The 25410-nt window shown below is 48.7% G+C and overlaps 1 protein-coding gene across 1 annotated transcript in view; it reads right to left on the bottom strand.

Moving 5' to 3' along the window:
- LOC147123346 (uncharacterized) overlaps nt 1–25410 on the bottom strand; it is a 100252-nt gene that overhangs the window by 57535 nt on the left and 17307 nt on the right. The window contains exon 2 of the mRNA XM_085971323.1: nt 13411–13562. Coding sequence (XP_085827449.1) covers nt 13411–13562 — 152 coding nt within the window. The remainder of the gene's footprint in view (nt 1–13410; nt 13563–25410) is intronic.

Genomic DNA, 25410 nt, shown 5'->3' with positions numbered 1-25410 from the left:
AGAGAGAGATTGGGAGTGTGAGAGAGAGATTGGAGTGAGAGAGAGAGATTGGGAGTGTGAGAGAGAGAGAGATTGGGAGTGTGAGAGAGAGAGAGATTGGGAGTGTGAGAGAGAGAGAGATTGGGAGTGTGAGAGAGAGAGAGATTGGGAGTGTGAGAGAGAGAGATTGGGAGTGTGAGAGAGAGAGAGATTGGGAGTGTGAGAGAGAGAGAGAGATTGGGAGTGTGAGAGAGAGAGATTGGGAGTGTGAGAGAGAGAGAGATTGGGAGTGTGAGAGAGAGAGATTGGGAGTGTGAGAGAGAGAGATTGGGAGTGTGAGAGAGAGAGAGATTGGGAGTGTGAGAGAGAGAGAGATTGGGAGTGTGAGAGAGAGAGAGAGATTGGGAGTGTGAGAGAGAGAGAGATTGGGAGTGTGAGAGAGAGAGAGATTGGGAGTGTGAGAGAGAGAGAGATTGGGAGTGTGAGAGAGAGAGAGATTGGGAGTGTGAGAGAGAGAGAGATTGGGAGTGTGAGAGAGAGAGATTGGGAGTGTGAGAGAGAGAGATTGGGAGTGTGAGAGAGAGAGAGTGGGGGAGAGAGAGAGAGAGACGGGGGAGAGAGAGAGAGAGACCGGAGGGGAGAGAGAGAGAGACTGGGGGGGGGAGAGAGAGAGAGACTGGGGGGGGGAGAGAGAGAGAGACTGGGGGGGGAGAGAGAGAGAGACTGGGGGGGGAGAGAGAGAGAGACTGGGGGGGGAGAGAGAGAGAGACTGGGGGGGGAGAGAGAGAGAGACTGGGGGGGGGAGAGAGAGAGACTGGGGGGGGAGAGAGAGAGAGACTGGGGGGGGAGAGAGAGAGACTGGGGGGGGAGAGAGAGAGACTGGGGGGGGAGAGAGAGAGACTGGGGGGGGAGAGAGAGAGACTGGGGGGGAGAGAGAGAGAGACTGGGGGGGGAGAGAGAGAGACTGGGGGGGGAGAGAGAGAGACTGGGGGGGGAGAGAGAGAGACTGGGGGGGGGAGAGAGAGAGACTGGGGGGGAGAGAGAGAGACTGGGGGGGAGAGAGAGAGACTGGGGGGGGGAGAGAGAGAGACTGGGGGGGGAGAGAGAGAGACTGGGGGGGGAGAGAGAGAGACTGGGGGGGGAGAGAGAGAGACTGGGGGGGGAGAGAGAGAGACTGGGGGGGAGAGAGAGAGACTGGGGGGGAGAGAGAGAGACTGGGGGGAGAGAGAGAGACTGGGGGGGAGAGAGAGAGACTGGGGGAGAGAGAGAGACTGGGGGGAGAGAGAGAGACTGGGGGGGAGAGAGAGAGACTGGGGGGGAGAGAGAGAGACTGGGGGGGAGAGAGAGAGACTGGGGGGGAGAGAGAGAGACTGGGGGGGAGAGAGAGAGACTGGGGGGGAGAGAGAGAGACTGGGGGGGAGAGAGAGAGACTGGGGGGGAGAGAGAGAGACTGGGGGGGAGAGAGAGAGACTGGGGGGGAGAGACGAGAGAGACTGGGGGGGAGAGAGAGAGACTGGGGGGGAGAGAGAGAGACTGGGGGGGAGAGAGAGAGACTGGGGGGGAGAGAGAGAGACTGGGGGGGAGAGAGAGAGACTGGGGGGGAGAGAGAGAGACTGGGGGGGAGAGAGACTGGGGGGGAGAGAGAGAGAGACTGGGGGGGAGAGAGAGAGAGACTGGGGGGGAGAGAGAGAGACTGGGGGGGAGAGAGAGAGACTGGGGGGGAGAGAGAGAGACTGGGGGGGAGAGAGAGAGACTGGGGGGGAGAGAGAGAGACTGGGGGGGAGAGAGAGAGACTGGGGGGGAGAGAGAGAGACTGGGGGGGAGAGAGAGAGACTGGGAGAGAGAGAGACTGGGAGAGAGAGAGACTGGGGGGGGAGAGAGAGAGAGACTGGGGGGGGAGAGAGAGAGAGACTGGGGGGGGAGAGAGAGAGACTGGGGGGGGAGAGAGAGAGACTGGGGGGGGAGAGAGAGAGACTGGGGGGGGAGAGAGAGAGACTGGGGGGGGAGAGAGAGAGACTGGGGGGGGGGAGAGAGAGAGACTGGGGGGGGAAGAGAGAGAGAGACTGGGGGGAGAGAGAGAGAGAGACTGGGGGGGAGAGAGAGAGAGACTGGGGGTAGAGAGAGAGTAGACTGGGCACAGTGAAAGCATTGATTTCTTTATGACAGCACAAAAACTGCTCTGACATCATAGCAGCTCTTTGACATCATAGTCACTCAATGCTAATGAGGGGATAATGAGCGGAATTTTGAACGTTTTTGGGATACAGTGGGCACGATTTTTGTCTGACGGAAAAGTAAATACGCCTATGACCGGTCCGTAATCGTAAGCTTTCTTTTGATGTGACGCGCGTGTAGGTACGCTCTATAACTTTCGAACATATAGAGAACGACAGACAGACAGAGAGAAGAGGTCTTTTATAGATATAGATAGATGCTTTCAGTTGGTTATCAACAGATTTGGACAGGTTTGTTCTGGTCTAATGCTCTTTTCCTGTTCCTAAAAATATTCTAAAATAGCCATTTACTCTCTTTAACCAATCAAAACTCAGATCAATAGATTTTGGGATTTTTTGATATAAGGGACTCAAGGGGTATGGGGATAGTGCGGGAAGGTGGAGTTGAGGTAGAAGATCGGCCATGATCTTACTTAATGACAGAGCTGGCTCGAGGGCCCGAATGGCCTCCTTCTGCTCCTATTTCTTATGTTTTTATGTAAAACTGCTGGTGGCACTGCATGGAATAATAAACATGAGTGGTTCTGTCTGTGAATAATAAAATGGCCATCGCTACAAATTAAAAGTCATCTACCCATGTGAAGTAATTGCAACACTATATAGCTTTATTTAAATTTTGATCCCACCTAATTGCCTTACGTTGTCAACAGGACTATTGACACACTTCAAATAGACATTTGCGCCAATGAAAATCACCCAATAAAGTAATTGAAAAGTAGAAATTTACTCTGTCCGTTACATTATGTGGAGCATTAGTCTCCATGGCATTGTTCATGGGTAGTCTGGAGCAATGTTATGATGTTAAGTGCTAAAACAGAGCTGTATATAACTTGGCCTGTCCTCGTAAACACATAAATAAGCCAGTCCTAAGATCAATTAGATGCCAATTGCTATGGAACACTTCCAGAGATTGTCAGCTGCTTTAAAATTCCCAGCTCCTGGCCTTGGGGAAGCTTCCAAGGTCAGGAAAAAACAGCATGAAATTACCTGCTTTGTTTTTCTTTTTTCATATTCTTTTTGATTGACCAATTGGAGTGTAATGTCTAAAGTATGGCAGAAACAGGACTTGTTGCTCAGTGTGAGTCAAGGTATATTGGGGTAAAAATTGTCTCGCGCCCCCTTTGGGGTGATAACTTCGCCAGGGCGCTACTTTTAGCGCCCCGAAAATGTTAGCACCCCGGCGCCCGAAATTGAATGGTCGCGCCCCAAGCAGGAGGCGGGGTGCTACAGGAAGCGCTCCCCCTCCCTCTTGGGGCACTCCCATTCAATATCTCAGCGCAATGTGTAGCAGTGCCGCGGTACTGCAGGCCTCCCTCTCCTGATTAGCACAGCATGCACAAGGCCCGGTGGGGAGCGGGGTGCTGCCAAAAAAGCCCGGCACTCCTTGGCCGGCACCCCGCAGCAGGAAGCCAGAGGGGGCAGGTGGCTCCAAAAAAAATGGCCGCCGAGCACCTGCCCTTTAATTTACGCCGCCCCGGCTGCAAAAACGCCGCCGTGACCCTGTCGGACATAGCATCCGGCGGTAGGTCAGGGAGCGCGAGCCAAGTTTGTGGCCGGGGCGCAAGCGGAGCGCCGAGCACGGCGATGACATCATCTCCGTGAGACGCTACCGCCAACGCTAACCTCCCGCTGAATTTCACGGGAGGCGTTAGCTGCTTTGTGCAATGCAACCGAATTTTTCCCCCATGATATTTTATAGTGAGAAAGTGAAATTGCATTTTTATATTACGTAATAGTAGTTTTGGTGACATTTACTGACTAAAATTCTTGAGTATGTTCTCGTTTGTAATGGAATGTATAAAAAAAAATTGTCCTTTATATAGGTATGTAGTTAATTTTATCACTCAACTTTTCTTTTACAACAGTAACTACACTTCAAAAGTACCTTGAAACGTCCTGGGGTCATTAAAGGTGCTATATAAATACTATATTTATTCTATATAAATAAAAGTCTGTCTGTCTTCTTTTATCCTCATAGGATACAGAGGAAAAGTTTAGCTAAGACATTCCAAGATGCATGTAGGTAGACGGTTGGCTGCAGGTACTGCAGGGAGTGGCGAGGGGTCTGTGACTAGGTATGGATAGAAGCTGAGTCACGTTAGCGATGGGAGTGTGGGAGCACTGGGATGGTAGAGGCAGGAGCACTCGGGGTTCCCTGGGTGTGGAAGTCTTGGAAGAGTGGTGCTAAAAGGTAGGAACAGTGGGAATGGGGTTGTGGGCGGGTCAGCAGTGGCAAGTGTGGAAAAAGGCATGGGTGCTCAACGTGGGGTTGGTCGGCAGGAGTGCACAAAAGGAGGGGGGATACAGGTGTTTGGGTGGGAAGGAGGGTGATAGCAACGAGAACTGTGAGGAGGAAGTGGCGGGGGGGGGGAAATGGGAGGACAGCACTGGTGGTGAGAGCATGAGCAACAGTAGCAGGTATAAAATGGGCCAAAACAAATTTGTGGCCTAAATTAACTGAACAGGTTTAAGAAATGTCAACCCCTGGCTCCAGAACATGTGGATAATGATCTCAGTCATGAAACGATGGATGTTATCAGAGTAAACATAAATGCAGGTTCTGTGTAGCCACTCCCAGGATGTGCAACAGATGGCTGGGACAGTGGTGGAGTCCACTGCCCTGCTGTGCGTCAACACATGAGGGTTTCTCACTATTGCAGTGTATCCTGGAAAAAAATGGCAGTTCCAGAAATATCTGAAAACACAAGAGTTCCAGGCAAACCAGTCAATTCAATGCAGAGGCACTGAATGAAAGACTGCAGGCCTTGGCAGACCATTCGGAGACCTACATCAACAGGATTAAATAGTATACAGGCCAGCATCTCAAGGTCTAGAGAATATTTGGTTTACTTCCACTTAGGGATTTTAGGATAATTCTGCAAGTTCTCCTGCTGATCTAGGGAAACCAACGTTCAGTTCCCAAATTAGTGCAGTGGCCTGTGTGCATTCAGACAAGGCTGCTATCCCTCACTGCATTAGCACAGAAGAGCACTCCAGCAGCTCCGTGCATAAGTGTTCCACTCTGCAAGACCATAAATCGCTCCTGTGAAGCGCCTTGGATGTTTTACTACATTAAAGGCGCTATATAAATGCAAGTTGTCGTTTTGTAACAGAGCCCATAACAAAGTTTCAATCTATCCCATGTCCTTACTTCCAGCCCAGGAGACTCATAGTACAGGTAGACTATCCTTTATCCGAAAACCTCGGGACCAGCCGTGTTTTGGTTTTTGGAAAATTTCAGATTTCGGAAGGTATTTTATAAGACTGGGAAATTTGTCAGGGGTGGGGGTCGGCGGGGGGGTCAGGGGTGGGGGTCAGCGGGGGGGGGGGTCGGCGGGGGGGGGGGTCGGCGGGGGGGGGTCGGCGGGGGGGTCGGGGTCGTGCGCACGACTTACGCTGAACGAAAACACTTTCGGTTTTCAGAGGATTTCGGTTTTCGGAACTGCGGATAAAGGATACACTATCCCTTATCCGAAAGGGTGGGGGTCGGCGGGGGAGAAAAGAATATCGGACAGGCTGCTGCAGCTATCGGACGGGCCGCTGTATTGTTGGGTTCACTCTCCCGGTACCTCCTTCACACTGCCCGGCTCGGCCTGCAATCTCCTACCCAGGAGGGAACTCAGTGACCCTCTGCCCTGCTCAGCGTAAGTCGTGCGCCACTCTGGTCATGTCGTGCGCACGACTTACGCTGAACGAAAAAACCTTCGGTTTTTAGAGGGTTCCGGTTTTCGGAAGTTCGGCTAAAGGGTAGTCTACCTGTAGCTTAGAGCAGCCATCGCACTTAAATCCCCAGCCCTCAGGTGGCACTTAGAAGTATATTAGAATAGGACAGAGAAAATGTTATGCGGTGACAAGGATGTGCAAGTAATATTTTTGTGAACAGTTATAATAAATTAGAATTACTGATGCATTGATTGCTTGGTGTTTGGTTAACTTGTAGGGCAATGGGTAACGGGTATGATTCTGATGTTAAGTGTCAGTTATAATGTGATGGCTAGCTGTGACGAGCAAGAAACTTTGACCACATACAAGTTACTGACAGGAGATTAACCTATAATGGCTAAGACCTCAGAAAATCTTTGGTCCAGGCATCTGTAAATGTATCCCAATTGAGGTTGGATCTCAGTTGTCCAGCAGCACTGGTCACTAGACATGCGTCATGTTCTTCATGTGCCTAGGCTTGGGCATCAGTGTCACCGTGAACCTCTCTGAAATCCTCTAGGACATAAAAAATTACGATGCACACATCATGCTGCCGCAATTTGCAAAACTACAACAACTTGTATTTATATGACGCCTAGTTGCAAAACCTCTCAAGGCGCTTCACAAACAAAATGTGACACCGAGCCACATAAGGAGATATTAGGACAGGTGACCAAAAGCTTGGTCAAAGAGGTAGGTTTTAAGGGGTATCTTAAAAAAAGAGAGAGGTAGAGAGGAGAGGTTTAGGGAGGGAATTCCAGAGCTTAGGGTCTAAGTAGCTGAAGGCACGGCTGTCAAAGGTAGAGCGAAGAAAATCAGGAATGCGCAAGAGGCTAGAACTGGAGGAGCGCAGAAATGTTGGACAGTTGTAGGGCTGGAGGAGGTTCCAGAGATTGGGCTGGAGGAGGTTCCAGAGATAGGGAGGGGTGAGGCCATGGAGAGATTTGAAAACAAGAGTGAGAGTTTTAAAATCGAGACATTGCCGGACCAGGAGCCAATGTAGGTCATCGAGCACAGGGGTAATGGATGAACGGGACTTGGTGTGAGTTAGGTGATTGGCCCATACTGCAGGGAACCCCCCCCCCCCCCACCTAACCAAACACTGGAACCTTTCACTAAGCATCACAATTGCTAGCTTAATTTTTGTCCTACTGTATATTTAAGAATGTAGGAACAGAAGTAAGCCATTCTGTCTTGAGCCTGTTCCGCCATTCAATTAGATCATGGCTGATCTGTACCTGAACTCTGTGTATATGAATTTGCAATATGCTGAGAGCCATCATGATACTTTTATACTTTGCTAGTCCAATGCCACAGCTCCTTTTCAACAGCAGGGGCAAGCGGGGCAGGACAGCTGCTGGGTGATGAGAAATATCCGCTGCTCCCATGGCTTATGGCACCACTTCATAGTGCTGCAGTACAATATTTTCACAGCGGAGGAAGAGGGTACATGGGAACGTATAAATAAGTCAGTCCGAGGGGAACTTATTGGATTTAATACAAGTTTTTTTTAAATGGTAATGGGGAAAATACTGGGGTGTAATAAACCTCCAGGACCAGATACTTTTCACCACAGGGTATTAAAGAAACGTGAGGAAATTGCAGATGCATTAGTCATAATTTTCCAAAACTCTGGATTGGTAAACTGCAAAATTCACCATCATTTAATGAAGGAAGGTGGGAGAAATCAGGAATCTACAGTTCAACATCAGGAGTGGGGAAGTTACTGGGATCTATCAAGGACAGAGTGGCTGAGCACATAGACAAGTATCAGCTGACCAAGAGAGAGTCAGCATGGATTCGTGAAGGGCAAGAAATCCTTGACTAATCTAGCTGAATTTTGAGAGGTCACTAGCATAGTGAATAGCGGATATGGAGAGTCATGGGGGGAAAATTCAGTTGGTAGCGTCACCAGTTAGCGCCTTAAGAGGGCGCTAAGTGGGGCGCAAACCAACTAGCGCCCGGGCGCGGTGATATCTGTGCCTCTCGCGAAATTTACCGGACATTTTGCGGCGGCACTAAACAATACCGCCCGATCTCCTGCGCACGCAGATCTTGACATCATTCGAGAGTGCAACGCCCTTGGGGTGCCCCGGACCAGAAATTCAGTGGCGCCCCCCTCCTTTCCGCCTGGCGCAACCAACGACAGGTTGACTGGAATGCTTCCCAGTCGCTGTGGGGCTGGGGGGGCACTATTTAAAGGGGGCCTCTTCCTGGCTTTTGCGTGGTAGCCATTTTTGCACCACTCGTTCTGAGAGAGAGAGAGAGAGAGAGAGATTTGGAGAGAGACAAAGAGAGAAAGAGAGACTTCTGCATTGAGTCAACGCTGTCCGAGGTAGTTTTGGCTTCTGACTATAACTTTGCAGGTACTTCGCTTTTTGACCGTCATAACTTTGATTGCCTGGATACTATGGGGGCTGCAGTGGATGGGAACGTCGTCCTTCTCCATCACATTCAGAGGGCACAGAGACTCAGAGAGAGAGTGGCAATCATGGCCAGACAGAGGAGGGCCAACAGGCGTTGGTACAGGAGACCTTACCCTCCCAGGGTTTTTCGCCAACAGTTCTCATACATTAACATGTCTGAGGAGCAGTGTTTGCGAAGGCTGCGATTCAGCAAGGAGGTGGTCACTGAGCTCTGCCACCTGCTTCAGCCAGATCTGCAGCCTCAACTGAGGAGCAGGACGTCTCGGTCAGTGGCACTGAAGATAACAGTGGCTCTCAACTTTTATGCCACCGGCTCCTTTCAATCTGCTACTGGGGACATCGCCAATATCTCCCAGTTCGCAGTGCATTGCTGCATCCATCAGGTCACAAATGCCCTCTTTAAAAGGAGACGAGAGTACATCTTTTTCCCCATGACCCCGGACAAGCAGCAAGAACGCACAATGGGCTTTGCGATGATAGCGGGCTTCCCCATGGTGCAGGGCGCCACTGACTTCATCCATGTGGCTTTGCGGGCGCCACAAGAGAATGCCGAGGATTTCCGCAACCGAAAGGGGTTCCATTCCTTAAACGTTCAGTTGGTCTGTGACCACAGACAGCTGATACTCGCCGTCAATGCCCACTTTCCAGGCAGCAGCCATGATGCCTTCATCCTGCGCCAGACTTCTGTGGCAGACCTTTTCGAGGCACCGCTTCACCCAGGAGGTTGACTTCTCGGGGACAAGGGATATCCTGTGTGCACCTGGCTGATGACCCCGCTCCGTTTGCCCATCACCCCTGCTGAGCTACGATACGAGAGCCATCAAGCTACCAGGAACATCGTTAAGCACACAATCGACATGCTCAAGCAACGGTTCCGCTGCCTGGACCATTCTGGAGGAGCCCTGCAGTGCTCGCCTGAGCGAGTCTCCCACTTCGTTGTTGTGTGCTGCATGCTGCATAACCTGGCAATCCTCAGGACCCAGCCAATGCCACCAGACATTGGAGCACCAGCAGAGGAGGAGGAGGAGGAGGAGGATGGTCATCAGCAGCACCAGGCGGGAGGGAGGCACAAAGTGGAAGGGCCGTCAGTCAAAGGCTCATAGCAAGTCGCTTCTAGGCCCCCTCTGAGGGAATGGCTTCTGCCATTCAAACAACCTGAATGAAACCATCCCGCAACCCCTAAGCCGGTCAAGGCAACAATGAGTGCAAAGAACAAACATGCACATTTTGAATACAGGCACTTCTTTATTTCCCAAACTGTGTCTCATTTCTGCATGACAAAGTAATAGAAAGAAACACCAAAAAAAAGTCATTCACATAACTGGCTCTCACAACCTGGAGACAATGTCCAAAACAGTAACAAAAATTTGACCATGACCCTCGCCCTTCAATAAAACAATGAAATTCATTTTGCGACACCTCCTACTTATAGCCCTTCGAGGGTGATCTGCCTTCCTTGCAAAATTGCCCCCTTCCCACCCTGCAGCTCCTCCGTAATGGGACCCCAGTGGCTGCAGCAAGGCTGGGGGAAGGCTGCCGAGTGTCAGAAACTGAGACTGCAGATGCCCTTGAGGGACGGCCTGGACCAGCTCTGGGCCTGGAGGGCCCGGCTGCTGACTGCTCCAACTCTGCATGGGAGGCAGCAGTCTGTCCTACAGGTGGTGGCAGCTGCAGTGGAGAAGTGACAGTGTTGGCAGCAGGAATGCTGTCATCTTGAGCGAGGACAGCAACTCCCTGCTCGACCGGCACACTGGCACTCCGACGGGGCAGCACCTCAGCATGCGGAGCAATCTGCTGGAGCACAGATTGCTGGCCTGCTGCGGCGCAGTGAGAGCCCCGGGGAAATCTGCCCAATCCAGCGAGGGTGGCAGCAGTCAGTGCTCGCGCAACCTCAATCTGTGTCTGCATGAGACCAGCCACTGACAGCATTGCAGCACTTAGCATTTGCGTGGCAGCCGCCTGTGCTCCAGCGAAGTGCGCCACACTCCTTGCCAGTGATTCAATGGATTCGGGCATCCTTGCCACTGCAGCCATGAGCTCAGTGTGCCTTTGCTCCGCCTGGGCGCTCATTTCAGCGAGGACCCGCTCCTCGTCTGCGTTCAGTGCAGCAGGACTCGAGGCCACACTCTCCATCTGGGGAGAAGGCCCCTGAGCTTCCCTAACCCCCTCGCGTTGCTGCAGCCCGCTGGGTCCTGGAGCTTCACCCTCATCAGATCATTCCCCCCGCTCCCCCCCAGGGAAGTCGTGTCCCCAGTATGGGCATGGGCTGCCTTGTCAGAGGGTTGCGCTGATGGTGCGGCTTCCTCTTCCTCCTCGCCTTCAGCTTCACTCCCAATGGCAGCTTGAGGGCCCGTCTCCTCATCTGGTGAATCACCATCTGAAAGCAGGGAGGTACAAGAGTGGCTTTAGCGTGAGGACAGGGTGGCAGCAAGGGAGACATGAGTGCAGCAATGTACTGATTTGGATTGAAAGTGTCAAAGGCTGCTGTTGTGAGGAACAAGTGGAAGGAGAGAGGACAAAAAGGTGATGACCTTACCATTGCTGTCCAGAATGGGTTCAGCGTTTCCAGTGGCAACGGGACCAAGCATCCGGCTTGCCACAATCCTGTGGACGCGCTGCTCAAGATCACGGAGGGCTTGAAGGTGAGGCTGCCCTGCACCTGTCTGTTGCTGCTGTCTCCTATTATGAGCCAGCTTGGCCTGCAAGAAAAAGGACGGCGTCTGAGCAAATATGCAGCCATGATCTTGCCTGAAATGCCTGCCATAGTTGAATAGCCCTTACTGTATGCAGCCATGGTCTTGCCTGAAATGCCTCCCATGGTTGAATAGCCCTTACTGTATGCAGCCAAAATCTTGCCTGAAATGCCTCCCATGGTTGAATAGCCCTTACTGTATGCAAAGTGTGGAATGTGTGTGTGTGTTTCATGAAAGGGCCATAGGTGTTGGATGAGTGCTGGGCATTGGGGCTTTCAAAACCCTCTGGCCATAAAGTGAGGTGGAGATGGCGGGATGAGGAGGTTTTGAAAAAAGGCACTCACCCTGACGACCCAAGTGAGGTCGTTGAACTTTTTCCTGCATTACACAGGGGTCCTAGGCACCATGCTGCTTGAGGTCACTCTGTGAGCCACCTCCCTCCACGCTTTCCTGTATTCGCTTGGCAAAGACCTCCTGCCACTCTCTGGGTACAGTGGAGATCGTCTGCGCTCCACTGCGCCATACAGAGCCTCCAAGGCACGCTCGCTGAAGTGCTGTGATCGCTCCCCGGCCCTCTCCATAGTTCCTGGCTGTAAGATTTCGCCACAGGTTTGTCCAGGCCGAGATTCAAGGCTCCAGTGAGCAGGGTGTGGCTGCAGAGCAAGATCGACCCTCCCCTTTAAGAACTGACTGGCGCCAATGTGTCTGTGTTCAATCGCTAACTGACAGCACCTGCGCTGCACCCACCCTCTGAGGTAGCGCCTCGCTCCTCGGGCTTAGCACCTTAAGAGAGTTGTGTAGCGCCTGATTTAGCACTCCAATCACCTCCAGGGGCGAGAGGCGAATTTTGCAGCTGGCGGCGATAATTTGCGCCGGGCGCTAAACTTTGCGCCCGGCCGATATTCGTGCCTCAAAATGGGTGATACCGAATTTCTCCCCCATAGAGTCATAGATTTATACAGCACAGGAAGAGGCCCTTCAGCCCATTGTGTCCGCGCCGGCCATTAAGCCCTATCTATTCTAATCCCATTTTCCAGCACTTGGTCCGTAGCCTTGTATGCTATGGCGTTTCAAGTGCTCATCTAAATGCATCTTGAATGTTGAGGGTTCCTGCCTCTACCATCCTTTCAGGCAGCGAGTTCCAAATTCCAACCACCCTCTGGGTGAAAAAGTTTTTCCTCAAATCCCCTCTAAACCTCCTGCCCCTTACCTTGAAACTATGCCCCCTGGTTATTGACCCCTCTACTAAGGGGAAAAGTTCCTTTCTACCCTATCTATGCCTCTCATAATTTTGTACACCTCAATCAGGGGTTCTCCGTAAACTTGAAGTCATCCAAAACTTGGCTGCCCGTGTCCTAACTCACACCAAGTCTCATTAACCCATCACCTCTGTGCTCGCTGACCTACATTGGCTCCTGGTTAAGCAACGTCTGGTTAAGCAAAGCCTCTATTTTAAAATTCTCATCCTTGTTTTCAAATTCCTCCATGGCCTCGCCCTTCCCCATCTCTGTAACCTCCTCCAGCCCCACAGCCCTCGGAGATATCTGCACTCCTCAAAGACTGGCCTTTTGAGCATCCCTGATTTTAATCATTCCACCACAGCTGCCAAGGCCCTAAGCTCAGGGATTCCCCCCCCCCCCCAAACCGATCAGCCTCTCTACCTCTCTTTCCACCTTTATAAAGCTCCTTAAAACTTACCTCTTTCTGCCCTAATGTCTCCTTATGTGGCTCGGTGTCAATTTTTCTCCGATAACGCTCCTGTGAAACACCTTGGGACCGTTTTACTACATTAATGGTGCTATATAAATACAAGCTGTTGTTGCTGTCTATTTGAACTTCCAGAAGGAATTTCATAAGGCTCCACACAAGAGATGATTAGCAACAATAAAAGCACACAAAATAGGAGATAACCTTGTGACATGGGCTGGTAATTGGTTGGGAGGTAGGAGACAGGGAGTCAGGACAAAGGGAACATGCTCTGATTGGCAGGATGTGACAAAGAGGCCTCAATCGCTTAGGATACTTAATCATTTTTGTGTTAAGTAATTCCATCACAATGGTTATCCCTTTGCATTTGTTCAGGCCATTAACCAAATAATATTACAATACCACAAATATCATTTCAGGTCAAACATTTATATTAACTTACTACTCCACCACATTTTATTCAAGATGCCTGCACTGCACCTCAACAAAAGCACACCAACTTATGGAAGAAGCAAAACAACAGATGAAACTATTTTCTTTAAATTAAAAATGACAGGAGCAAAGTTCTGAATGAATGAATAGTATGAAAAAGTAGTACGATAAAGAAATTTGAAAATCATATGAGGTAATTAATGCACGTCAAAGTATGACACTTCAAATTTTACTCACCAAATACTGCACACTGTACTCCAAAAGTATTAAGAATCGGTATCATGTGTCGTCCTTTTGTAGTTGTACTTAAGAGTGAAGGATTTAAACAGTCACCACTAAAAAGGATCAGGGGATTGAGTACTTTAAACTGTTTTAATGCTGTAGCAAATCTGTTAAAAAAAGTGATTGCTGAGTTTGTGAAATAAACAAAATTCATGTGAAAAACAAATATTATTTGGAATTATACTCAAAAGTATGCAGCTTTGAGGAGCAAGAAGAAATATGTTAGGTATTTGCTTTCAATGCTTGGGGATAGCTCAATATGTCACGTTTCCAATATATTCTAAATTTTGAACAGTTAAACAATTATCAATATTACAGTCACCAGAGCTTGTACATATACAGATAATAAAAATGTATGCAATAAATTTTAAAAGATGGTTGAAGTAAACATACTTTTCTGGAGGCTGAATTCAGAGTAGCAATGTAATTCATTATAAACATTTTTCCAATCTCAAATTACATGCATAGTTATGCTCATAAGCTTAAAAGTGATGTTGTGCAATATCACATGAATCATTAACATGTTCATATCAAAATCCTCTTTTTGCTACTTTACTGAAGGTGTTAACCATTTAATGTATTAAGCATTTAGATGATAGGTTCAAAAGGCAAACAACATTCAATCTCAGAAGGATCCATGGTTGTTGCTACAGGGAACATACAAAGCTAGAAGAGAGAGATTACAAAAATGTTGGGCCTTTTTCTTCAGCCCAATCTGGGACTATGCCCCAGAGCTGTAGGAGATCAATGTTCCCTTTAAGCAGTGCTGACACACCGGCTTTTAAATGGAAAAAACTGCGCATGCAAGGAATTTCGAATTGGCTGCGCGGCCCAAACAAAAGAGGAAACATTGTAGGGGGCCCACTGTTTCTCGCGGTAGGCACCCCTGTTGCGCCACTAGACACGGGCTCACCCTGTATATAAATGGCCCCGTCCCGGAAATTTGGTACTAGGTCACCAACAGAAGATCGCCCCACTGCACATCTGATCATAGAATCAGAATGATACAGAACAGGTGGTGGCCATTCAGCCCATCATGCCTGTGCTGGCTCTTTAGTAGAGCTATCCAATTAGTTCCACTTCCCTGCTCTTCCCCATAGCCCTGTAATTTTTTCCCCTTCAAATATTTATCCAATTCCCTTTTGAATGTCACTATTGAATCTGCTTCCACCACCCTTTCTGGTAGTGCATTCCAGATCATAACAATTCGCTGTGTAAAAAAATGTTTTCTTATGTCGCCTCTCGTTCTTTTGCCAATCACCTTAAATCTGTCCCCTCTGGTTGCCGACCCTTCTGCCGCTAGAAACAACATCCCAATAATGGATAATCAAGGGGCCACAAGGAGGGGGGAACTAAAGACAATCACTATCACTAAGGAAATAGTACTCGGTAAAATAATGGGACTAAAAGATGACAAGTCCCCTGGACCAGATGGCCTGCATCCCAGGGTCTTAAAAGAAGTGGCTGCAGAGATAGTGTATGCATTGGTTGCAATATACCAAAATTCCCTGGACTCTGGAGAGATCCCAGAGGATTGGAAAACCGCAAATGTAACACCCCTATTTAAGAAAGGAGGGAGACAGAAAGCAGGAAACTATAGACCAGTTAGCCTAACATCTGTCGTTAGGAAAATGCTGGAGTCCTTCAATAAGGAAGCAGTAGCAGGGCATTTGGAAAATGATGATGCAGTCAAGCAGAGTCAGCATGGTTTTATGAAAGGGAAATCATGTTTAACAAATTTGCTGGAGTTCTTTGAGGAGGTAACGGGCAGGGTGGACAAAGGTAAACCAGTGGCTGTGGTGTATTTGGATTTCCAGAAGGCATTAGATAAGGTACCACTTAAAAGGTTACTGCATAAGATAAGAGCTCACGGAATTGGGGATAATATATTAGCATGGATGGATAGAGAATTGGCTAACTAACAGAAAGCAGAGAGTCGGGATAAATGGGTCATTTTCCGGTTGGCAAAAGGTAACTAGTGGGGTGCCACAAGGATCGGTGCTCGGGTCACAACTATTTACAATCTACATTAATGACTTGGATGAAGGAACCGAGTGTAATGTAGCCAAGTTTGCAGATGATACAAAGATGGGTGGGAAAGCAAGTTGTGCAGAGGATTCAAAGAACCTGCAAAGGGATATAGACAGGCTAAGTGAGTGGGCAAACATTTGGCAGATGGCATATAATGTGGGAAAGTGCGAGGTTATACACTTTGGCAGGAAAAATAAAAAGGCAAATTATTATTTAAATGGAGAGATTACAAAATGCTACAGTTCAGAGGGACCTGGGGGTCCTTGTGCATGAAACACAGTAAGTTAGCATGCAGGTACAGCAAGTAATCAAAAAGGCAAATGGAATGTTGGCCTTTATTTCAAAGGGGTTGGAGTATAAAAGCAGCAAAGTCCTGCTACAACTGTGCAAGGTATTGGTGAAACCACACCTTGAGTACTGCGTACAGTATTGGTCTCCTTCTTTAAGGAAGGATATACTTGCATTGGAGGCAGTTCAGAGACAATTCACTAGGTTAATTCCAGAGATGAGGGGGTTGACTTATGAGGAAAGGTTGAGCAGGCTGGGCCTATACTCATTGGAATTTAGAAGAATGAGGTGTGATCTTATTGAAACATATAAGATACTGAGGGGGCTTGACAAGGTAGATGCAGAGAGGATGTTTCCCCTCGTGGGGAAATCTAGAATGTGGGGGCAGAGTTTTAGAATAAAGGGTCACCCTTTTAGAACTGAGATGAGGAGGAATTTCTTCTCTCAGAGGGTCATAAATCTGTGGAATTCTCTGCCCCAGGAGCTGTGGAGGCTGGGTCACTAAATACATTTAAGATGGAGATAGACAGACTTTTGCAAGATAAGGGAGTGAAGGGTTATGGGGAGCAGGCGGGGAAGTGGCTTTGAGCCCAAGATCAGCCATGATCTTTATTGAATGGCGGAGCAGGCTCGAGGGGCCAAGTGGCCTGTTCCTGCTCCTATTTCTTATGTTATGTTCTTAAATGGATAGTAAGAGGAGGGGTGGAGCTGATTAGGGACCAAAAAGGAGACCTACGCATGGAGGCAGAGGACATGGCTGAGGTACTAAATGAGTACTTTGCATCTGTCTTTACCAAGGAAGAAGATGCTGCCATAGACATAGTGAAAGAGGAGGTAGTTAAGATACTGGATGGAATAAAAATGTATAAAGAGGAGGTACTAGAAAGGCGGGCTGTACTTAAGATAAGTCACTAGAACCGGATGGGATGCATCCTAGGGTGCTGAGGGAAGCAAAGGTGGAAACTGCAGGGGTACTGGCCATAATCTTCCAATCCTCCTTCGATACGGGGGTGGTGCCAGAGGACCGGAGAATTGCAAATGTTACAGGATGAACCCAGCAATTACAGGCCAGTCAGCTTAACCTTGGTGGTGGGGAAGCTTTTAGAAACAATAATCCGGGACAAAATTAACAGGCACTTGGACAAGTGTGGATTCATTAAGGGAAGCCAGCACGGATTAGTTAAAGGCAAATCGTGTTTAACTAACTTGATTGAATTTTTTGATGAGGTAACAGAGAGGGTTGATGAGGGCAATGTGGTTGATATGGTGTACATGGACTTCCAAAAGATAAAGTGCCACATAATAGGCTTGCCAGCAACGTTGAAGCCCATGGAATAAAAGGGACAGTGGCAACATGGATACAAAATTGGCTAAGTGACAGGAAACAGTCAGTAGCAGTGAATGGTTGTTTTTTGGCCTGGAGGAAGGTATACAGTGGTGTTCCCCAGGAGTCGGTACTAGGACCACTGCTTTTCTTGATATATATTAATGATTTGGACCTGGGTGTACAGGGAACTATTTCAAAGTTTGCGGATGACACAAAACTCGGAAGTACAGTGAACAGCGAGGATAATAGGGATAGACTTCAAGAGGACATAAGACAGGCTGGGGAATGGGCGGACACATGGCAGATGAAGTTTAACGCAGAAAAATGCTAAGTGATGCATTTTGGTAGGAAGAACAAGGAGAGGCAATATAAACTAAAGGGTACAATTCTAAAGGGGGTGCAGGAACAGAGAAACCTGGGGGTATATGTGCACAAATCGTTGAAGGTGGCAGGGCAGATTGAGAAAGCATTAAAAAAAGCATACGGGATCCTGGGCTTTATAAACGGAGGCAGAGAGTACAAAAGCAAGGAAGTTATGATGAACCTTTATAAAACACTGGTTCAGCCACAACTGGAGTATTGTGTCCAATTCTGGGCACTGCACTTTAAGAAGGATGTGAAGGCTATAGCGAGGGTGCAGAAAAGATTTACAAGAATGGTTCCAGGGATGAGGGACTTCAGTTACGTGGATAGACTGGAGAGGCTGGGGTTGTTCTCCTTAGAGCAGAAACAATTGAGAGGAGATTTGATAGAGGTGTTCAAAATCATGAAGGGTCTAGACAGAGTAGATAGAGAGAAACTGTTCCCATTGGCAGAAGGGTCGAAAACCGGAGGACACAGATTTAAGGTGATTGGCAGAAGAACCAAAGATGACATGAGGAAAAACATTTTTACGCAACGAGTGGTTCTGATCTGGAATGCACTGCCTGAAAGGGTGGTGGAGGCAGATTCAATCGTGGCTTTCAAAAGGGAATTGGATAAGTACCTGAAGGAAAAAAATTTGCAGGGCTACAGAGAAAGGGCGAGGAATTGGGACTAGCTGCAGTGCTCTTGCAGAGAGCTGGCACGGGCTCAACAGGCCGAATGGCCTCCTACTGTGCTGTAACCATTCTATGATTCTGTGGTGGAAATACTCAGCAGGTCAGGCAGCATCTATGGAGAGAGAGAAAGAGAGTTAATGTTTCAGGTCGATGGCCTTTCGTCAGAACTCGGTTTCTCTCTCCACAGGTGCTGCCTGACCTGCTGATATTTCCACCATTTAGTTTATATTGCCTCTCTCCATTCTTCCTTCCGAAATAATCATTTCACACTTCTCAGCATTAAATTTCATCTGGAATATGGCTGCCCATTTCAGCAGTCTGTCTATGTCCTCCTGAAATCTGTTACTATCCTCTTCATTGTTTACTACATTTCCGAGTTTCAGGCCATCTGCAAACTTTGAAATTGTGCCCTGTATACCCAAGTCCAGGTTATTAATATATATCAAAAAGAGCAGTGGTCCTAATACTGGGGAGCACCACTCTACACTTCCCTCCAGTCTGAAAAACAACCATTCACTACTACTCCCTGCTTTCTGTCCCTTAGCCAATTTTGTATCCATGCTGCCTTTTAATCCCATGGGCTTTAATTTTGCCAAGTCTATTATGTGGTACTTTGTCAAACGCCTTTTGAAAGCCCATATACACATCAACCGCGCTACCCTCATCAACCCTCTGAATCAAAAGAACTCTATCAAGTTAGTCAAACACAATTTGCCTTTAACAAATCCGTGCTGACTTTCATTTATTAGTCCATATACTTTGCCAAATGCCAATTGGTATCAGCCGTGGCTCAATGGGTAGCACTCTCGTCCGAGTCAGAAGGTTGTGGGTTAAAGTCCCACTCCAGAGACTTGCGCACAAAATCTAAGCTGACATTCCAGTGCAGTACTCACACGGGACCTCGCCCTCCAGCTTCACTGTCAGAGGCAGCAGAGGCAGAGAGAAAGAGTTGAAAACATGGCCAGAGGGAAGAGGGCCAACAGGGCTCTTAACAGGAGACCTTACCCACCCAGGGTATTCCAGGAGCAGTTCTCCTACATTCATCGGTCAGCGGAGCAATGTCTTCAGCAAGCAGGTGGTCACAGAGCTCTGCCACCTCCTGCAGCCAGAGCTCCAGCCTCAGCTCAGGACCAGGACGTCTCTCTCAGTGGCAATGAAGGTCACAGTCGCTCTCAATTTCTACGCCAGCGGTTTCTTCCAAGCTTCAACAGGGGATATTGCAAACATTTTACAGTTCGCCGTCCATTGCTACATCCGGGAGATGACAGATGCTCTGTACAGAAGGAAGTACATCTCCTTCCCCATGACCAGAGACAAACAGGATGAACGTTCATGTGACTTTGCAAGGATAGCGGGCTTCCCCATGGTTCAGGGCACCACTGACTGCACCAACGTGGCACTGCGGCACCTCATCACAATGCAGAGGTGTTCCGCAACCACAAAGGCTACCACTCTCTGAACATGCAGTTGTTGTGCGACCACAGACAGCACGTGCGACCACAGACAGCACACCCTCGCTGTCAATGCCCGCTATCCTGGCAGTAGCCACGATGCATTCATCCTGCGACAGACTGGTGTCCCAGCACTGTTCCACCCACCACATCAAGCTTGCGGCTGGCTGCTCGGAGAAAGGGTTATCCACTCGCCACCTGGCTGATGACATCTCTCCGCAACTACAACACTCCTGCTCAGCACGCATACGATGAGAGCCATAGCGCCACCAGGAACCTGATCAAACAGACTATCAGTGTGCTAAAGCAATGGTTCCACTGCTTTGACCGCTCTGGAGGAGCCCTGCAGTACTCCCCTGATCGAGTCTCCATTTTCATAGTTGTGTGCTGCATGCTGCACAACCTGGCCATTCTGAGGACCCAGCCATTGCCACCAGGGATTGCAGGTCCACCTCAGGAGGAAGAGGAGGAGGCGGCGGAGGAGGAAGAAGAGGAGGAGGAGCAGCACCAACGTAGGAGGGAGGCGCTCAATGTTGCTTCTACAAGGGCCGTTCGTGAACGCCTCATTACACAGCGCTTCCAATAAATGAGAGCGCACATGGCATTTGCGCAGAACAACCACATCATTACAGCCAGTTCGCAGCCCCCATCACCAGGCAAAGGTCAAATGAGAAGCATCACAAAATTTACTACATTGAAATAAACATTTATTATTCTGCACAACACTCTCTTATCAAACACAACCAATAATAAACAAACAACAATTTATGAACAAACGTGCTTAGCAAAAAACTATTTCTTACCAAACTGGACAATATATTTACAAACACATCAACTTTTGTACACACACTCCCCCAATTTGCTATTAACATTTTATTTACTGGGCCTTCCTCAATGATATCCCTCCCCTTTGCAATTCCCCCCTTTCCAACCCTACAGTTCCCCCGTAATGTGGCCCCAGTGGCTGCAGCAAGATTGGTGGAAGGCTGCTGAGTCTGGGAGCCAGAGACTACAGATGGCCTTGCAGGACGCCCTCGACCAGCTCGGGGCCTGGAAGGCCCAGCTACAGATTGCACCAACTCAGCATGGGTGGCAGCAGTCTGGAATGGCTGGGTTACAGGCTACGGCAAGTACAATGGCGGGAGCAGGAATGCTGTCATCCTGCGAGAGAACAGTACCTTCCTGCTTGAGCAACACACTGCCACACCCCCGGGGCAGAACCTCAGCATCCAGAGCAAACTGCTCGAGCAGATTGCTGGCGTGCTGCGGCGTTGTGAGATCCCCGGTGGACAGTGGGCGACCCAGCGATGATGGCAACAGTCAACGCTTGCATGGCATCAATCTGAGGCTGCATGAGAGCAGTCTGAGATTGGATGGCACCAACCACTGACTCCATTACAGCACTAAGCCGTTGCGTTGCCTCGGCCTGGGCTGCAATAGCTGCTGCCACCTCACCCATGACACGCGGCATGAGGTCTGGGTCCCCACGGTCTCTCTGCGAGTCAACCATCTTCTGCAAGTGCCAAGGATGGGCTCGATGGTTTGCGCAGGGATGAGAGCAATGCTGGAGGCGGTCTCCTCCGCGCTCCTAGCCAGTGCATCCATGCTCTCGGGCACCCTTGCCATTGCACCCATGAGCTCAGTGTGCATGCTCATCGCCTCAACATCGAGATCTTCATCCGAGTCCTGTGCAGCAGAACTCGTGCGCGCACTCACCCTCTGGGGAGATAGCCCGCGAGCTTCCCTTCCCCCATGGCATTGCTGCAGCCTGCTGGGTCCCGGAGCTTCACCCACATCACAGCCATGTCCTCTGCTCCCCTCCAGTGACCGCGTGGCCCCATTATCGGATGTCCGTGAGACACAGGCAGTGAGGCTTCGGCTTGGTGTTCCTCCTCCTCTCCCGCGTCGCTGCCACTGGGAAGCTGAGGGACAGGCTGGTCAGATGGTGGCTGATTATCTGAAAGCATTAAGGCACAAGAGTGGGTTTAATGTCAGGGGAGGGGGGCAGGAAGGGAGCAAGGAATGGAGACAGTAGCGTTAGGTGGGAAGTGGGAAGGGCTGGTGTTGTGAGGGGGAAGTGGTATGAGAGAAGCGGGAGAGATGATGAACATACCACTGCTGTCCCCAAGGGGATCGATCTCTACGACTGCCACAGCACCCATGACCTGGGCCGCGATGATGCTGTGCACTTGCTCCTCTAGCTGTGTAAGTGGGTGCAGCTCCGCCTGGCCTCCTCCCATGCATTGATGCTCCCTCCTGTTATGAGCAAGCTTGGCCTGCAAGAAAAAGGACAGCATGTGAGTGAGTGTGCAGCCATAGTTGAATAACTGTTAATGTATGCAACGTGTGAGATGTGGATGTGACTTTTAGTAGATGGGCATAGTTGGTGGGTGAGTGTTGGGGATTTGGCGGTTTATACCGTCTGTGCAGAGTGAGGTTCAGATGGTGGGATGTAGAGGTTTTTGAAGCATGTACTCACCCTGACCACCAAAGTGAGGTCGTTGAACTTCTTGCAGCACTAGATGAGAGTCCTGTGGACAACGCCGCTGGCCGAGACATACTGGGCCAACTCCCTCCACATCCTTCTGAACTCCTGCGGCAATGGCCTTCTGCCAGTGTCTAAGAACAGCACTGCCCCTCGGCGTTCCAGAGTCACAACCAGAGCCTCCAATGCCTGGTTGCTGAACCGGCGAGCTCTCTCCCTGGGCCTCTGATCAGCCAGGAGATTTGTGGCTGATGGATTGCAGCCCCTCACAGGCCCAGGTCACAAGCAGCAATGATCAGAATGAGGCTGTGCAGCATGATTGAACCTCCCCTTTAAGAGCTGGAAGATGGCAGTCTGTCTGAGTACTTGTAGTTGACAGTGCCTGAACTTGAGTAGGGCTCTGCGGTGCGCCCTGCTCCCCGACGTTAACGCCCTAAGAGAAGTGTATAGCACTTGATTTAGCACTCCACTTCCCTCTTGGGACATTAAAACGAATTTTCGCGGTCGCCAGTGGTAATTAGCAACAGTTGCTAAAGTTTGTGCCCAGGCGATGTTAGCACCCCAAAACGGTCAATACCGAATTTTTCCCCCCAAATATCTTCAGTCATATATAAAAATGAATTGATCAATAGAACTGTTGTAATTAATGAACTGCAATGTGCTACAACGACAGAAAGGTTTTAAGAGTTGTATTTTTAAATAAAAATTCATGCTAGCCGTGTGGCCTAAAATAAAATCACTTGTGGTTAGCAGGGACAAATGCCTCATTTGCATATACCTCACCAAGTGTGAAATAGTAGCAGCTCTCCTAAACCCTTGACCCAAGCTATGCTCCCTCCAAGGCCCGGGCATCCCTAGTCACTACCAGCCTCAAACCCCAACTTCACTGCTCCCTCCCAGCTGTAGCTTTTCCACACTGCCTCAGCCCAGGTATGGGATCCAGACTGTTGGCCATGAATACAGCAGCAGCTTCAAGACACGAGTACCAATCGAGGTTACAGCTTCAGATCTAGCATAATGTCAACTGAAAGACTATCCAACCCCTTGCACCCTCCTTTGTATCCACTTTTGTTTCTATCAAAGGGTCAGAATTTCAATTCTAGCTCTAAATGCCAAGTGACAGGAAAAGGAGCGACAAAGAGAAAAACAAAGATAAAAGGTGTTAGAGGCATATAGAGAGACATGTAGAAGAGGAAGAATAAAGTCAGTCAGACAGAGATAAAAGAGATGGCAAAAGAGAGAGGCATGGGCAGAGAGAAAAAGTAGAATACAGAAAGAGTGTAAGACAAAAAGACAGAAGAACGCAGATAGATTGAGTGCGTTAAACAAGCAGAGGGGCTCTTTTGCCCATCAGCAATGCCACATAAACATGAAATATTACATAGATGGAAATGGCACACCATCAAATAATTTTAATGAAGTACATGTTAAAGGGAAGCCACTTTTTGATGTATACATTAAAGAACCAGTAGAATACAAGACAGGGGAAGTTGTGATTAAACTGCATATTCTAGTCAGGCAGCAACTTGAGTAATGTGTCCAATTCTAGTCGCCGAGAAACAAGAAACATTCAAACACTACTGAATTTGTTAAACATGACTTGCCTTTCACATTTCCTGGCTGTCTTTGTTTAACCCAGGCATTTCAAAATGCTTACTAATTTTATTTTGAATTATGGACTCTAATTGCTTTCTCAAAACTGACCAACTCGTCTATAGTTACATAGTTTATCCTTCTCTCCCTTCTTGAACAAAGGTGTTAAATTGACTGCTCTCCAGTCCCATGGCACAATCTGTATAATGGACTGAAAAATTGTGACCAGAGCTTTACCATCTCCCCTCTGATTTTTTTCAAGAACCTAGGGTGTATATTCACAGAATTCACAGAAACCCCACAGTGCAGATAGAGGCCATTTCGGCCCATCGAGCCTGCACCGACACATATCCCACCCGATCCCCGTAATCCCTACCCCAACATATCCCAGTAACCCCACGTATTTAATCCCCCTAGCACTAAGGGTCAATTTTTTATCATAGCCAATCAACCTAACCTGCACATCTTTGGACTGTGGGAGGAAACCGGAGCACCCGGAGGAAACCCACGCAAACACAGGGAGAATGTGCAAACTCCACACAGACAGTCACCCGAGGCTGGATTCGAACCCGGGTCCCTGGCGCTGTGAGGCAACAGTGCTAACCACTATGCCACCGTGCTGCCATCAGGACCCAGTGACTTGTGTGTCTGGAGTTGTTATTTTTTTTCCAGAACAAATTCCTCCAACTGTATACTTCGAACTACTGATGTCATCCTGTTCACTAACTTTTTTAATCTAGTTTATAGGGCTCAATCCCTTTTTATCTCAGTGAACTTTGCTTTTTTCCTCACTTATTTTTGCCTCTTGCTTATCCTTTTCTATTCTTGAATTGAATCTAACTATGTTGTGGTCACTATTTCCAAACTGTTTGCCTACTCTCATATCAGTTATTTACCCCATTGCATTTCTAAGAACTAATTCAAGCAATGCGTCTTTCTCTATTGGACTAGAAACTTACTGACCTAGGAAGCAGTCCTAGAAGCATTCTACACTTTGACCACATTACCTTTATTCCAGTCTATCTTAGGATAGTAGATATCACCCAATATTGTTGTTCCTATCCATCTCTCTGACCCTGTCTGCAGTTCTTGTCTCATCTGCATTGTTTGGTGGCCTGTAATGCACACCAAGAATTGTACCATTTCCCTTCCTTCCTAATGTTCTAGCACTGTGATAGAATCCTTCACCAACACTGCCACCTCACCATCCTTCTTCTTCCTCCTTATTTATTCTGAAAATGTTATAACCAGGAATATTACATTCCCAGTCCTGTCCAAACTTAAGCCATTTCCATTATAGCTACTATATCATATCCCTCCATAGTTATTAATAATGCTACCTCTCCAATTTTGTTATGAATGCTTTGTATATTCACATACATACCATTCAATCCTGTTCTCTGGACTCTTGACCCATAGGGCACGATCTTGCCAGCCCTGGGGAGGCGGGTATGGAGGTCCAACCCGCCTTTGTGCCATCTTGCCAGGAGGCGGTTAGCCGTCCCGGGTCCCATCTCCTTGGAGGCGGGAAGGGATTACAGCTACTTAACTGCCTGTTAACACTAGATGAGAAGCCAGTTAATAGACTGAGGGGGTGATTTTGCCAATGGGGAGCTTTTGAAGGCAGGTAGTTAACAGGCAGATAAGAGGATTATCCCCATTTTTCTCACGCAAGTGCGGGCTTCCCGATGGCTCCGAACCCCGCCAGGGTCACCGAGGAGAGTAGTGGGTCGGAGGGGT

The sequence above is a fragment of the Somniosus microcephalus genome, chromosome 2, assembly GCF_052327205.1.
Source record: "Somniosus microcephalus isolate GS21.2 chromosome 2, FLI_Smic_1.0, whole genome shotgun sequence".
Classification (NCBI taxonomy): Eukaryota; Metazoa; Chordata; class Chondrichthyes; order Squaliformes; family Somniosidae; genus Somniosus; species Somniosus microcephalus.
Note: the sequence above shows the minus strand (reverse complement) of the source record. Positions and strands in the feature narration are given on the sequence as shown.